The following is a 15,216-nucleotide window of genomic DNA, read 5'->3' as shown; positions in this document are numbered from 1 at the left end:
GGGGCCTCCAACAGGTGGGATTATGGGGGGCCTCCTGGTTTCTAATGGCCCCTCCCTTGGAGATTTTCTGGATCCGCCCCTGGTTCCCGGTTACAACAGTCCGGGTTCGAAGCGCGACGGGCGCTTGACATTTATGGGCCTACTGACAGGTGGGGCATTCCACGATAGATCGTACCACTTTTTTCCAATTTGACACCCTCATCTCTCGGATTTTAACGATAATTGGTCTAAGGGGTAATCAGGGGCTCTGAATCCTCCTATAACAATTTCAGGCTTATCAGACGAGTGGTTTTTGAGTTTATAGTGTATAACATGTTTTGGATCTTGCGTTGCAGCCCCAAGTTTGGTGGGCTGTAACTCTAAGACGGATAATCCAAATGCCAAATGCTATACGGCATTGAACTTGCATTGAAACAAAGAATAATATGCATTTTTAAAATTTTGAAATATATACTATTTTTATATATAACACCTCGAGTTTCCTTTCATTTGCATTTTTATGCCTTTGGGACCATTTTTTTGAATTTTTATTTGCTTAAAAACATTTTTGGATCATTTTTAAGCAGCATGCAAAAAATTAGGAAGGTGTTCTTTCTATAAATGCACTTATTTTGCGTCACCGTAATGGTCTCGAATTGTGATTTTGGAAGAGAGCCTACAAATGGTGTGGTAAAGCTGCGTAGTGACATCACTGGTTACTGAAAGTTCAATTGAAGTCATTTTTGCCTCACTTTTGCGTTGTTGACCTTGCGTGACGTCATTCGTACGTCACTAGGGTCATAAGAGTTTTTCGTCAATAACTCTCGATCAAATTGAGCTAGAGAGACGGGAAGGCTACCAATGGACTCGGGAAGACCTTGCGAATCGAATGATGTGCAAAATGATCTCATTCACCCAGCTTCGTGGCCTGACCCGACTGTAAACCATCTCTGTAGCGGCGCTGTTTGTCCAGCGCCGCGCTGGTTGGCTTTGCCGCGGACTCGGGGCGGTCACGTGATGCCCGGGGGCTGGCTGCCGGCTGGGCCGCCCGGTCGGGGCGCGGAGCCAAATACACGGCAGTGTACTTACCCGAGGTCAGCGACTTAAGCTGACTTCACCAGAACAAACAGTATACCATTCGACGCGCCGGAGCTAGGCAAACACAAAGATGCTAAAATCGCGGCTCTGCGACCATTTGTTGCGAAGTTATCTATCAAAAACCGGACCCGTAATTTTGGGTCACTTGAAATGACCTCAGGGGTCACCAATGAACCCGAGACCTTAAAATTTGGTATCATTCGATGCATCTTGTAACGGCGCACATGCTCGTTTTTCCGCAAGGTTCTAGCTCCATTAGAGGCGAAACGGCGAGCTGGGGTCGTACCGACCCCCCGGAAACCCATTTTGTACCTACATGTAAATGAGGAACATATATGTAGAAAGAACACCTTTCTAATTTTTTGCATGTCGATTTTAAAGGACCTGAGGTTTATTTTGAAGAAATAAAAATGGCAAAAATTTTGGTCCCAAGGGCCATTATAGACAATTTAAAAAAAATACTACGACTTTTTTCAATATGTAAAGCTTTTCTTTCCAATTTTAAAAATACTGTATTTATCTTTGATTCATCGTTAATTCAAAGCTGTTTACCGTTTGTTGCTTGCTTAGCTCGTTTTTGAGTTATAGCTCATCAAACTCACCCTTACAATCTGAAGTTAAGAAAATATTATGCAATGTAACTCAAAAAGTTTTCATCTGAGAAGTCTGATATTTTGGCAGGTGTTTTTGGAGCCTATGATTACCCTTTGTACCAATTTTCATTCAAATCTGAGAGATGAGGGTGACGGGCCTGGTACGATCTATCGTGGAATGCCCCAGGTATGGTTGCGGTTGGTGGCAGGCCGTAGCCAGGCGAAGTCAGTGAGGGGACCGGCCGTGCGTGGCTATGTGCGCACGTTAAACTTTGGACTCTAAATTTGCCATAGAACTGGAATTGGCGATCGGAGGGTAGAGGGCAGGGTCACCGCAACAAGCTTCGCTTAGCGGTGGCTTTGTCCTTGTGAATCCTTCTCATGAAAAGGTTCGGCCTAAATTTATTTTAAAAAATGTGCAACAAATGTGCACTAGATGTGTACCAGATGGCCGTCGTGAAAACGGCTACTGAATACTCCGATAAAAAGCTATTGGTTATTTCTGTTTAATAAATGTCGACAATAAAAAGATCCAAATAACGCTGACAAGTAGGAAGAATCAAGAAATAGCGTTTTGCTCAGAATTAAAGTTAACCCGCGCCCCGTTTGGGGTCTGCCGAGCAGCGCGCCCGTTGGGGGGGGGGGGGGTATTTTGGCCCCAACCTAAGATATCGAGAACCACGCAACATAGCGACAAACAGCAAAGGGTGTTAGATAGTCCCAACAGGGACCTACCTTTTGATCCAATATCATTGACCTCGGTCAAACCAATGACGTCACAGGTCAGGTCAAAGGCCGAATTTTCACCGTTCACAGTCATTTCAAGAAATGTGTTGTAAAATCAAGTAAAATGCATGTCATTGAAAATCATCGATGGCTAATTGTTCCTCAAACACATATTTTGCTATTTGAGGTCACTGATACCAGGTCAGGTCACAGAGGTCAAGTCACTGAGGGTCACACTATGAAAATATCATGTGATGTATGTTTCATGGTCCATTTTACATGACAAATGTGATTATGTGGGTCAGGCAGCCTTTGGGGCCAGTGTATGTTATGCTCTGCTCTGGTGAAGGTCAGGTCAAACTAGGTCAAATTTTAAACTTAACCCGCGCCCCGTTGGGCTCTGCCGAGCAACGCGCCCCGTTGGGGGGGGGGGGCCATTTTGGCCCCCCCTAAGATCTCGAGAACCACGCAACGTAGCGACAAGCGGCAAACGGTGTTGGATAGCCCTATCAGGGAACTACCTTGTGACCCAATTTTATTGACCTAGGTCAAACCGATGACGTCACAGGTCAGGTCAAAGGTCCAATTTTCACCGTTTACAGGCATTTCAAGAAATGCGTTGTAAAATCGAGTAAAATGCATTTCATTGAAAATCATCGATGGGGAAATGTTCTTCAAACACATATTTTGCTAGTTGAGGTCACTGATACCAGGTCAGGTCACTGAGGTCAGGTCACTGGGGGGTCACAATATGAAAGTGTCGTGTGATACATGTTTTATGGTCCATTTTACATGACAAATGCGATTATGTGGGTCAGGCAGCCTTTGGGGCCAGCTTAGGTCACGTTTTGGTGAAGGTCAGGTCAAGGTCAGGTCAAGGTCAGGTCAAAAAAGGTCAAATTTCAAAGTTGATATTTTTGCATAAAATGGGTATCGAATCGGTGCAGCTTGTCACGGGGAGTTCAATGGTGGTCTTTGTTTTGCCGTACGAGGTCTAGAATCGCTAAAAATTGAGTTCAAAAATTTGACGTCATCATTTTTGAACAGTTTTTTCGCTATAACTTGGCCAAAAAACGAGATATCGATCTGAAATTTGGTATGTATATAGAAGAGCGCAGGGACTATCACATATATTCCGGTTTTTTCAAAATTCGGAAAAATTTTGGATTTTTTTTTAGTTTAAAAAAAAACAATTTTTTGAAATTTTTTTGGTCAAAAACCCAAAATTTTGAAAATCCGAGATAGCAGTTTTGTAGCGCCGCTTTTTGTCTATTAGACCATATAAAGAACTTTGAAATTGCTTGATAACTGTAGATTTGGTGAGCGTTTCAAGATTGCATGTTTTTTGCTCATTTTTGCTCGAACATGACCTCAGTTTGACCTCAATAACTCCTGACCTAAGGTGACCTAAGACTTGAAATTTGGTGTGAAGGTGTCAAATTGATGCCCGGAAAGGTACTGAAAATTTGGCGGCGCTGCGCGCCGCCGTTTTCTTGCTATTCAGGAAAAACCACAGGGGGGGCCAAAATGGCCCCCCCCCAACGGGGCGAGGGTTAATAATTTTTGCATAAAATGGGCATCAATTCGATGCAGCTTGTTACACGCGGTGTCTAATGGTGGTCTTTGTTTTGCGCTATGTGGTCTAGATGGCCAAAAATTTAGTTCAAAAATTTGACGTATTGAATTTTGAACAGTTTTTCCCTATAACATGGTCAAAAAATCGCATATCGATCTAAAATTCGGTATGCAGATAGACAGTGGCGGATCCAGGGGGAGGGGGCAAAATGGGCATTTGCCCCCCACCCCAAACGGCATAATTTTAACATTACGCCTATGGACGATGCATGGAAAGAATCGATAAATTGTTATGGTTTGCCCCCCCAAAAAACTCTGAGCTGGATCCGCCTCTGCAGATAGATGAGTGCAGGGACTATCATCTATAATTCTATATTCTGTTTTTCGAAATTCGAAAAACTTTCGGGATTTGTTTTGCTTTTTTATATTTGTTTTTTATTTTTTTTTTGTGGTAAAATCACAGAATTTTGAAAATCAGCGATAGCAGATTTGTAGCGCCGTCTTTTTTTTTCTACACGACCACATAAAGGACTTTGAAATTTATTGATAACTGTAGCTTTTGTCAGCGTTTCAAAAATTGTTTTTTGCTCAATTTTTGCTCGAACATGACCTCAGTTTGACCTCAATAACTCCTGACTTAAAGTGACCTAAGACTTGAAAATTTGTGTGAAGGTGTCAAATTGATGCCCGGTAAGGTACCGAAAATTTGGTGGCGCTGCGCGCAGTGGTTTTCTTGATGTTAAGGGAGAACCACAGGGGGCATGTTGTCCCCCCCCCCCGGCGGGGCGAGAGTTAACCGAATTACATGAGCAAAAGGGTATCATTTCTTCTCGTGACACTCATATTCATAGCAACGCCCAAAATAACGTTTCAAGCCATCAAGTTAAAAATGGTTTATATTTTGCACGTTTTCAGTTGTTTTACCTAAAAAAGTAATACTTTTTTTGGCAGAGTGACTCGAAGGGCTGCGCAGAATTTGACGTTCTTTTGTCGAAAATCGGAGTCGGCAAAACGTTCAGAAACCGCGGAATCTACGTAAACCAGGCAAGTGTTCTTCGTCACTACCCATTCAACTCTGAAGGCTGCTTCCCATGAAACAATAACTTCATGCCTCTTTATGTAGTGCCCGCATCTCTATAGTGGCTGGTGCTGTATTCCCACCCAATTTGTTCAGTATTGGTACGATTGAGCACCTCCGCCAGGCGGTGCGGCGGCCGGTGGTGACGTGCTTCTCTGTGTGCCTCCCACTGTCAGGTGATTATCCAGGCCAACGTGACGGAGGCGGGCACGGGCCTGGTGCTGGGCTCCGACCTCGTCATACCCATCCAGACGCCGCGCATCAGCGTCGAAATCGACGAACGGCCCGGCACCAAGTTCATCAAGCCCGGTCTGGAATACATTGGATTTGTAAGTGTACATGATAACTTATTCATCACTCACATTGTGATGAATGTGCCTAAGGGGTGAAACAGACTCGTTCCGCATTCAGGAAATCGCATGCAAGAACCTATTCAAATACGTTATAATTCTTCCCGCATCAATCGCATGCGGGAGTTGCGTGCGATTGATGGGAGCGTGCTTCCATGTACTTGAATAGGCTCTCGCATGCGATTCCCTGACTGCGGAAAGAGTCTGTTTCAGGCTTAAGAAGGGCTAAATGAACATGATCAGCGGGTGCGACAGTCTGTGGTGCGATTGTGGTATAGGTATTGCGTAGTTAAGTGAAGCAGAGTGTGGAGTATTTTGAAGTCCTGTTTGCAGGTATTGTCTTTCCTTGTTGCCTTTGTCGTGTGCTGCACAACAAGCAACATATAGCTTCTGACACCATTCATTGCAGGTCACAGTGAAGGGAGCGGATGGCGACCCGCTCTCCGATGAGACCCTGCAAGTTTGTCACACAGAGTCCTTCATTGACCAAGGAGCGATCAAGCCGATCAAAAAGTCGGAAAATCCGTTTATAGCATACCCGTCGTAAGTAGCATTGAAAGTGTTGATTTCCGTTCCCATTTAACCGATCTACAGAAAGTGATGAAGTTATCCATGATCGTAAAATGGGCTCATATCTTTTTCGTTGCTGTAATCCAGCTTTTGTGTGTGGAATTTATTGCGACGGGTTCCGAACGAAATATCAAATATCGAAATAGTAAATCACGAATCGCAGCATATATTACTATATGGCCTGGTTTGGCAATGGAGCTGTCATTAAAATTTTGCAGCAGCATGCCATTTGGTTTCCGGTTTGGTCAATATTACTTGGACAGTAAACACATGACCTGTTCTGAAACTTTTCATGTGTTCAGTAAGTATAGAATTAGATGCCAGCGTCGAAGATTTTGGCTTTGAGGATATAATTCATGCCGTATAATGGTTTTTGTCGTATTTGGTACAACATTTTTTCATCATAATATTTGTATGTCTTGCTAAATCCAGTGCAAACACATTAACAAAAATGAATATTTGTGAAAAACAGTTACCAGACAGCCAGCAGAGGAGTCAAGCTGGTGAGCAAGGACTTCAACAAGCTGCCAATCATTTATCCTGCAATACCATCCAAGACAGACCAAGAATCATGCAATGAGTACAAGAGCAACAAGGACGGTCGCATTCGGTTCCGCATTGCGCCCCAGTCTGCCGGTATCATCTCCAGCAACGTCAATGTGAGTAGACCGGCTGTGGGACCCCGCTCATACCGGCTGTGGGACCCCGCTCAGACCGGCTGTGGGTCCGCTCAGACCGGCTGTGGGACCCCGCTCAGACCGGCTGTGGGCCCGAGTAGACCCGTTGTGGGACCCCGCTCAGACCGGATGGGGCCCCGCTCAGACCGGCTGTGGGTCCGCTCAGACCGGATGGGGCCCCGCTCAAACCGGCTGTGGGTCCGCTCAGACCGGCTGTGGTACCCGCTCAGACCGGCTGTGGGTCCGCTCAGACCGGCTGTGGTACCCGCTCAGACCGGCTGTGGGTCCGCTCAGACCGGCTGTGGGACCCCGCTCAGACCGGCTGTGGGACCCGCTCAGACCGGCTGTGGGACCCCACTCAGACCGGCTGTGGGCCCGAATAGACCGGCTGTGGGACCCCGCTCAGACCGGCTGTGGGACCCCGCTCAGACCGGATGGGGCCCGCACCGGCTGTGGGCCCGAGTAGACCGGCTGTGGGACCCCGCTGGGACCCCGCTCAGACCGGCTGTGGGACCCCGCTGGGACCCCGCTCAGACCGGCTGTGGGACCCCACTCAGACCGGCTGTGGGACCCCGCTGGGACCCCGCTCAGACCGGCTGTGGGACCCCGCTGGGACCCCGCTCAGACCGGCTGTGGGTCCGCTCAGACCGGCTGTGGGACCCCGCTCAGACCGGCTGTGGGACCCCGCTGGGACCCCGCTCAGACCGGCTGTGGGTCCGCTCAGACCGGCTGTGGGACCCCGCTCAGACCGGCTGTGGGACCCCGCGGGGACCCCGCTCAGACCGGCTGTGGGTCCGCTCAGACCGGCTGTGGGACCCCGCTCAGACCGGCTGTGGGACCCCGCTCAGACCGGCTGTGATGGCCCGCTTCCAGTCACAGCGGGCCACTATTTCACATCGGATGAACCGTGCGCTCAAACAATGAGCGCCCGGGCAAACATGCGCACGGAATCTCGAGTCCAAAAGCATGTCTTCAGTAATTAAAGACATGATTTTGACAATGAGCCGTCCGAATGTATGCAGCCTCGGATGAGACATTAACGACTGTTCCATTCTGCAGGTGCGGACTCGTCGGTCCGGCCTGTCCGGGAGCGACTACGTGTCGCTCAAGGGATGGTTCTCTCTGACCGACTCGTACATTTCGATCGTGCCCGTGAGGGACCCATACGGTCTGAAGTGCGAGGGTAGCCTCCGACTCACCGTTAAGTCGAACATCAAAGTGCCGCAAATGACGTATTTGGTAAGTGACTCCAAGTGCCCTTAGCTCCTTGCGTTTTGTCTTTTTGTGTCTTCAAGCTTACTCTGTTTCTGTGATTGAATTGACGAAACCTATAGGCTGCACGCCTTGCATAAAACCGTACCTACTGGTGTTTGGACTTTGGTTACCTGTTTGGGTACCGCATTAAGTGTAAGTAACCACGGATTAACCAGGATATGTACGTACCTGCTACGCGCTGATAGTGCAATCTGTTTACATGATCAGCAATCGTACGCTAACCATCCTAGACCGTCATCGGGTACGTTAAGTCACTCTCGTCGTGTTTTGTGTAGCATGTTCATTTTCAGTTAGGTCATCCCATATTCCAATAAATATCTGCTGATGCCGCCTAGCTGACCAGCTCCTCCGCCGCGCAGGTCATGACCCGAGGTCAGATTCATACCTCTGGTAAGGTGGCACGCGACGGATCCATCGAAATCAAGCTGAATTTCAAAGTGTCGCCTTCTTTCAAAGTGCTCGTCTACTACGTCAACGGCCTGGGTGAAACAATCGCCGATTCAAAGACGTACAGCGTCGCTAACTGCTTCCAAAACCGAGTACGGGAGCATAGAGCTAACTCACTTATTAGATCTCGTTGAAAATGGACGCGTGCATAGTATGTAGACATATTTTGATATAGACGTTCAAGTCATCCAAATATATACCTTACTATTGTTCTTTTCACCATTTATTGTCCTATTTTTGTCACAATCATGATATTCAACCACTCTATGTCTATGCTGTCCAAATACTATATTTGCATTGCTCCTATGCCGCGTCACTTGAGTGCTGTCGTGCCTATATTCTGTTGCGCTACTCGACCGCTGTCCTATGCATGACCCAGCTGATGGTGTGCTCAGGTGAAGGTATCCTGGGACCAGGAGAAGGTCGAGCCGGGCGATCCGGCAGTGCTCACCATTCGGGGAGCGCGCAACTCGCTCTGCGGCATCTGTGAGTACTGAACAGCGAGGAGGTCAGTACAGCCATTGAGTACCACCAAACGCCACTGGGGAATTCATTACAGCCACTGAGTAATATTCCGTTGCTGCAGCTGCCGCGGTCGACTATATAGCCCAGCCCGCCGGGCCCCTGGCTAAGCTAAAAGAAATTGTATGCTAAGTGGAAAATTTTAGCATGGCTGTCGCTTATAATTACTAGCATCATGAGACCATATCACGCGCACTGCAGGGGGGGGTTGTTTTCAACCCCCCCCCCCTGTGGTTTTTCGCAAATCGCGAGAAAACGGCGGCGCTACGCGCCGCCAAATTTTGCATACCTGTTCTCCTAACTTTTGCACACCTTGAGTAAAAATTTTGACCCCAGGTGACCTATGGTCAGGTCACCAGGTCAGGTCAAGTGACCCTACCTCGAAACGTAAATTTCGAAGTTTGCAATCCCACCAAGCCCACAGTTGTTGAGATATGATTTTGAAACCCACAGGAAATGGTAAAGTCATCACGAGCTACAACTTGTATATCTCGGAATTCTTATATCGATGACCTAAGGTCAGGTCATTTTTGCGACCGGCCCATTATAAGTCAACGGGAGAAATTTCAACTTACTCTGAATGCCATCCTATGACTTCAATACGCTCAGGATCATAGTATTAGAGGTCCCTGTTGGTGATTTCACCGAAACATATCACTTATGACCTTTGGAAGGTGATCTCCAGGTCATCTTAGGTCACCTGAGGTCACCAGCGGTTTTTCTTCAATAACTTGAGATTGAATAGAGATAGAGACTCCGTTCGACGTTTATCGTGTTTTCTCGTCAATGCGGATCGAATGATATGCAACATGACCTATTTCGGTCAGGTCATGACCTTGACCTGAGGTCAAATTTTCAACTTGACCGTTCGAGGTCATATTATATATCATTCGATGCGCCTTGACGAGCTAAGAACGATGGCGTTCGAATCGATCCTCTGTCTTGTGTGCAAGACAAGTTATTCAAGAAAAACTACCGCGAAATTCCTGTTGTGAAAATCGTAACATTTTGTCTTCGGTGACCTCTGGTGACCTCGTTTTTGACCTGAGACAAAAATGACCTAGTATTTCCTCTAAATAACATCTCCACCTATCTAACGCCGTTTACCGTTTGTCGCTACGTTGCGCCGTTTTCGAGATCTCAGGGGGTGTTGTTTTCAACCCCCCCCCCCTGCAGTTCATGTTCGGCTCAGACCCGCTGCAGTGCGCGTGATATGCAATGCAGGCACTTTGACTCCGGGGAGGCTCACGTTATTTTCCTTCTGTTGTCAGCCGTTGTCGATCGCAGCGTCGAGCTGCTCAGCGACAAGAACAAACTAACTGCTAAGAAGGTGTTCGAGAAGCTGCAAAAATTCGTCATCGGCGAGTACCAGTATCCTAGGCTTGTAGAATCTGATTCTAGCTATTGTAAGCGGAAACCACGACATGCAAGGCCAGGCCATGGAGATATCTTTGGCTTCCCTAACGAGTTCCAGTTGGAAGACGGAATCGCCGACAGGGAAGAACGGTGAGGATGATCCCTTCGTCTATGTGTCTGTTTCTTTGAAGACTCGTCTGACGAGCCTGTTTCTGCCTGTCTTCCTGTGGGATTTTCCCTTGATATGAATTCACCGGGCTCTTACATCCCAGGTCAGGCCGTTTTCGATGAATGGCGCATATGCAATTATTGGCGCATTAGTGAAGATTAGCATGTACATACCTTGCCCATTTTAAAGTAAGGTTCATTGTGCGATACCCCTCGGCTGCATGAGTCATTTGAGAAGCCATCTAGCGTAGATTTAGTACGCCCATACAATATACACATTACACAATACACATGTATTGTAAGCGGACAACTCGATATGTGCATTGTGCACTGCAGTGACTCAAGTCAAGTCGATCGCCTTTCATAGATTACGGCGATTTGTAGATAGCCATAGATATCAAATGTTCATAGACCACTTCATAGGTTCGTGACGATCTATGCGACGATCTATCTTTCTATCTTCACCTCTGTTGCACGGCTCATGTTATATGTGCGTGATAAACAGTGCAATTCTGATTATGGCACAATGCTCAATTACCTGTTCCAGAGTGCTCCCCTCAAACAGCCGTAATGCTAGACGCATTATACGGCCAATACCACGACCAACCCCCGACGGTTACTGGTACAGAACACGGCAAGATGACTCCATCAAGGCCTTCGAGGTAAGGTCTCTCTCTCTCTCTCTCTCTCTCTCTCTCTCTCTCTCTCTCTCTCTCTCTCTCTCTCTCTCTCTCTCTCTCTCTCTCTCTCTCTCTCTCTCTCTCTCTCTCTCTCTCTCTCTCTCTCTCTTTCCCCCTCTCTATCTTTCTCACTTCTCCCTTGCTGCGTACATAACTCTGTATCTCTCTCGCTTTTGTTCCGTCCTTTTTGTTCATTTTATTACAGTAGCGCATAATTTTAAGGTCCAGGTAAATGTAAGAATTGAGCGTGTTTTTATTTAGAGCAATAGTGAACGAAGAAACTGAAGGCTTTCGAAACTGAAGTAGGTAAATAAGGCTAAAATACGTCGACCAAAGAACAAATGATTTTTTTTTTAGTTAATCTGAGTTTATTGTCACGTAGCTTAGGTCGGTGCAGTCAGAGAAACCTTCCGTCTTTTAAATGTCTACTTAGAAACGGAAATAGTATTCAGAGTTTCCAGACGTCATGGGTGCAACCATATATGCTTAAGTCTTTGAGCTCATTTTTTGTGAGCTTCGAGCAGGAGCTATTGATTCCACTGTCCGTGAGCCTCAGCGTGCAGAAACCCCATAATTTTACATTTGACCTGACCTCGACCCGAAAGTTGACCTCAGTCTTTAAAATCTTAAGAGTACTTTGGGAAGGTCTCGTAAAGGCCTTTCAAACGCCACCTCACGGGGCTCGATACGGCCATTGGTCCTCAGATAACAGGGGGGTCGGATCCGACCCCCTCCCGCTACCCAGGCTGTCGTGCAGGTACGGAAATAGCCCAGCTGCGGTGCCGGGTTTGGTGACGATCGGCGCAGCGGTTCTCGAGATATATCGAAAAAACTAAAGGGGGGCAAAAAAATGCCCCCCACCGCCTGGAAGGTTAACCCTATTAGTGGCAGGCTCCTGGCTACCCCTATTAGTGGCAGGGGTGGGGGCTGTTTACGACCCCGCCCCCCTGATATCTCGAGATCTAACGGGCCGATTTTTAAAATTCAAACGGCATTCGATTTCGCTCAACGTGATCTACATTTCTAAAAAAAAATTAAAAATGTCAATAGGGGGTAGAGGGGGGTAAAAACGGGCAAATTGCAGATACATTTTAGACTGTTTATCACGGCCAGGTTTCTGAACCAATCTTAACGCAACTTTTGCCGATCGATAGAGAATGAACCAGGAATTCACATGGATCCTAAAAATATGCATTTTCAAAAATCATAGGCGGATACAGATCATTGAGATTGGGGGTACACAAAAAGTATGGTAAATAAGGTTTTTGTTGGTACTGTTTCTAAAAAGGGTGGCAATGGTCTTGTTATGTTACAATTTTCTTATGAGAGAACGACTACAATTGTATTGGTCATGCATAGGCGGTGTCAGGGCACCTATGTTGGGAGGTAAGACATAACCCCCCTTTTTGGACGCCTGGATCCGCCTATTATAGCAAAAACGTGTCAAAAGAGGATGCACAATAACTTTGTATATGTTATCACATGATACCTTTCATTCACTGTTCGTAAAACTGGTGCATACAGTTATAATACATCAGCATCGTGATTCTTCGCCCAAATGACTCGTTTCACGAATAGAACCCCCAATTCCCAGTGCGCTGGAGCCGCCCCTGGTAAAGTTATGAACTTGAAATTTTCAGGGAATGTGCCCAATTTAGTTTTAAGAAAAGTAAGAAAATTTCAGCATCGTAGCTTCAGCTGTTTCGGAGATATTCTCGAAAAACCTGAGGGGTGGATGAAAGCAACCCCCCTGCCACTAATAGGGTTAACCAACTTATACGGCCTTGGGTTAACCCTCACCCGTATGGGAGGGTCGAACGGACTCTCGTTTTTTTTTTTCGCGAATGCAAAACTCTAAGGACCCTCGAGATTTTCAATTTTGCATCTTCACTGAAAATTTCATGACCCTGACCCAAATGATCTTTGACCAATCAGTTTCTTGAGACCATGTTTGGCCGGAATCGTGATTCGGCGTATGTCGGCTCGCATTATCCGCGCGTGTGCAGTCGTTTCGTGGTTTTGATGTTGGTCCCATACATTAACCCTCGCCCCGTTGGGGGGGGGGGCATTTTGGCCCGCACCCCTGTGGTTTTTCCTCAATAGCAAGAAAACGGCGGCGCGCAGCGCCGCCAAATGTTCAGTACCTTCCCGGGCATCAATTTGACACCTTCACACCGAATTTCAAGTCTTAGATCACCTTAGGTCAGGAGATATTGAGGTCAAACTGAAGTCATGTTCGAGCAAAAATGAGCAAAAAAACATGCAATCTTGAAACGCTAACCAAATTTACAGTTACCAAGCAATTTCAAAGTTCTTTATATGGTCTAATAGATAAAAAGCGGCGCTACAAAACTGCCATCTCGGATTTTCAAAATTTTGGGTTTTTGACCCCCAAAAATTCAAAAAATGATTTCTTTAGAAAAAAAAACTTAAAAAAATAAAAACTCCGAATTTAAAAAACCCGGAATATATATGACAGTCCCTGTGCTCTTCTATATACATACCAAATTTCAGATCGATATCTCGTTTTTTGGCCAATTTATAGCGAAAAAAACTGTTCAAAAATGATGACGTCAAATTTTTGAACTCAATTTTTAGCAATTCTAGACCACGTAGGGCAAAACAAAGACCACCATTGAACTCCCCGTGACGAGCGGCATCGAATCGATACCCATTTTATGCAAAAATATCAACTTTGAAATTTGACCTAATTTGACCTGACCTTGACCTGACCTTGACCTGACCTTGACCTGACCTTGACCTGACCTTGACCTGACCTTGACCTGACCTTGACCTGACCTTGACCTGACCTTGACCTGACCTTGACCAAAACGTGACCTAAGCTGGCCCAAAAGTCTGCCTGACCCACATAATCGCATTGGTCATGTAAAATGGACCATAAAACATGTATCACACGACACTTTCGTATTGTGACCCCCCCCCCAGTGACCTGACCTCTGTGACCTGACCTGGTATCAGTGACCTCAAATAGCAAAATATGTGTTTGAAGAACATTTCCCCATCGATGATTTTCAATGAAATGCATTTTACTCGATCTTACAACGCATTTCTTGAAATGCCTGTAAACGGTGAAAATTAGACCTTTGACCTGACCTGTGACGTCATCGGTTTGACCTAGGTCAATAAAATTGGGTCACAAGGTAGTTTCCTGATAGGGCTATCCAACACCGTTTGCCGCTTGTCGCTAGGTTGCGTGGTTCTCGAGATCTTAGGGGGGCCAAATTGCCCCCCCCCAACGGGGCGCGTTGCTCGGCAGAGCCCAACGGGGCGCGGGTTAAAGGGACCCTCCCACCTTCAGAAAAGTTAATGAATTGGCATGAAAGTGATGTCGCTCGGTTCAGAAAGAGCAAAAACGAATATCTACCAAATTTCATCGAAAAATATTCACCGGTTTTCAAGATATTAGACTTTTACTTTTGTTTACTTTTTGGGATCTCCGCTGTTCCTAGCGACTTTATTTGAAAGTGCGGCATTTGTTGCGCGCAAAGCAGCATATACCACCGCGTGCTACAAAACGTTTTAGTCAAACATTCAAAATCGTTAGATATCTGCGCTGACGTCACACATTCAGAGGGGTATTCCTATGCATTAGCCCCTCTGAATCAAAATGCTGCAATTTTGAAATTCAATATTTCCGATTTAAGGCATTTCTCGATGTTGTGAGTGCCGAAACCGGTAATTGTAAGCCAGGGACCCCATTTTGGCTATCTCAACTCAAATCTAATGTTAAGGTGGGAGGGTCCCTTTAAGGTGGGTGCCAAGGTCACCTGAAGGTCAGGTAATTGACCTTTGATGAAATCGGCTCACTTTTTTGAGTTTTACATGTTTCAAGGCTAGTTTTTGGAGCTGAATTGGAATTGAGTAGCAATTTGAACATTTACGAAGCAGTTTAGATACCTTCGTAACATGTTACGAAGCTGTCAGAGGCGGTTGACACCTCTACGAATACCCAGGAGGACCCCAACTGGTTGACCTGACATGACCTGACCCGACCTGTCCTAAATGCATGAAGACATCATCTGTGCTCAAAACGAACATGATGTTCGTGATCAGCACCCCGAAAACCCCATATCAGCCACACTTTGCGACGTTCACACTGAA

The 15,216-nt window shown here is 46.3% G+C and overlaps 1 protein-coding gene across 2 annotated transcripts in view; it reads left to right on the top strand.

Annotated features, from left to right (window-relative positions):
- The window catches only part of LOC122389159 (alpha-1-inhibitor 3-like), a 53,250-nt gene that overhangs the window by 14,059 nt on the left and 23,975 nt on the right, over positions 1–15,216 (top strand). For both annotated transcript variants that reach the window (XM_043380897.1, XM_043380898.1), the window contains exons 8-16: positions 4,923–5,015; positions 5,226–5,378; positions 5,809–5,942; positions 6,442–6,628; positions 7,706–7,885; positions 8,281–8,460; positions 8,764–8,854; positions 10,162–10,396; positions 10,962–11,076. In XM_043380897.1, coding sequence (XP_043236832.1) covers positions 4,923–5,015; positions 5,226–5,378; positions 5,809–5,942; positions 6,442–6,628; positions 7,706–7,885; positions 8,281–8,460; positions 8,764–8,854; positions 10,162–10,396; positions 10,962–11,076 — 1,368 coding nt within the window. The remainder of the gene's footprint in view (positions 1–4,922; positions 5,016–5,225; positions 5,379–5,808; positions 5,943–6,441; positions 6,629–7,705; positions 7,886–8,280; positions 8,461–8,763; positions 8,855–10,161; positions 10,397–10,961; positions 11,077–15,216) is intronic.

Source organism: Amphibalanus amphitrite, unplaced genomic scaffold (assembly GCF_019059575.1).
Source record: "Amphibalanus amphitrite isolate SeventyFive unplaced genomic scaffold, NRLGWU_Aamphi_draft 000346F_arrow, whole genome shotgun sequence".
NCBI classification, from domain to species: domain Eukaryota; kingdom Metazoa; phylum Arthropoda; class Thecostraca; order Balanomorpha; family Balanidae; genus Amphibalanus; species Amphibalanus amphitrite.
The sequence above is the reverse complement of the archived record's forward strand: the minus strand, read 5'-3'. Positions and strand labels throughout refer to the sequence as shown.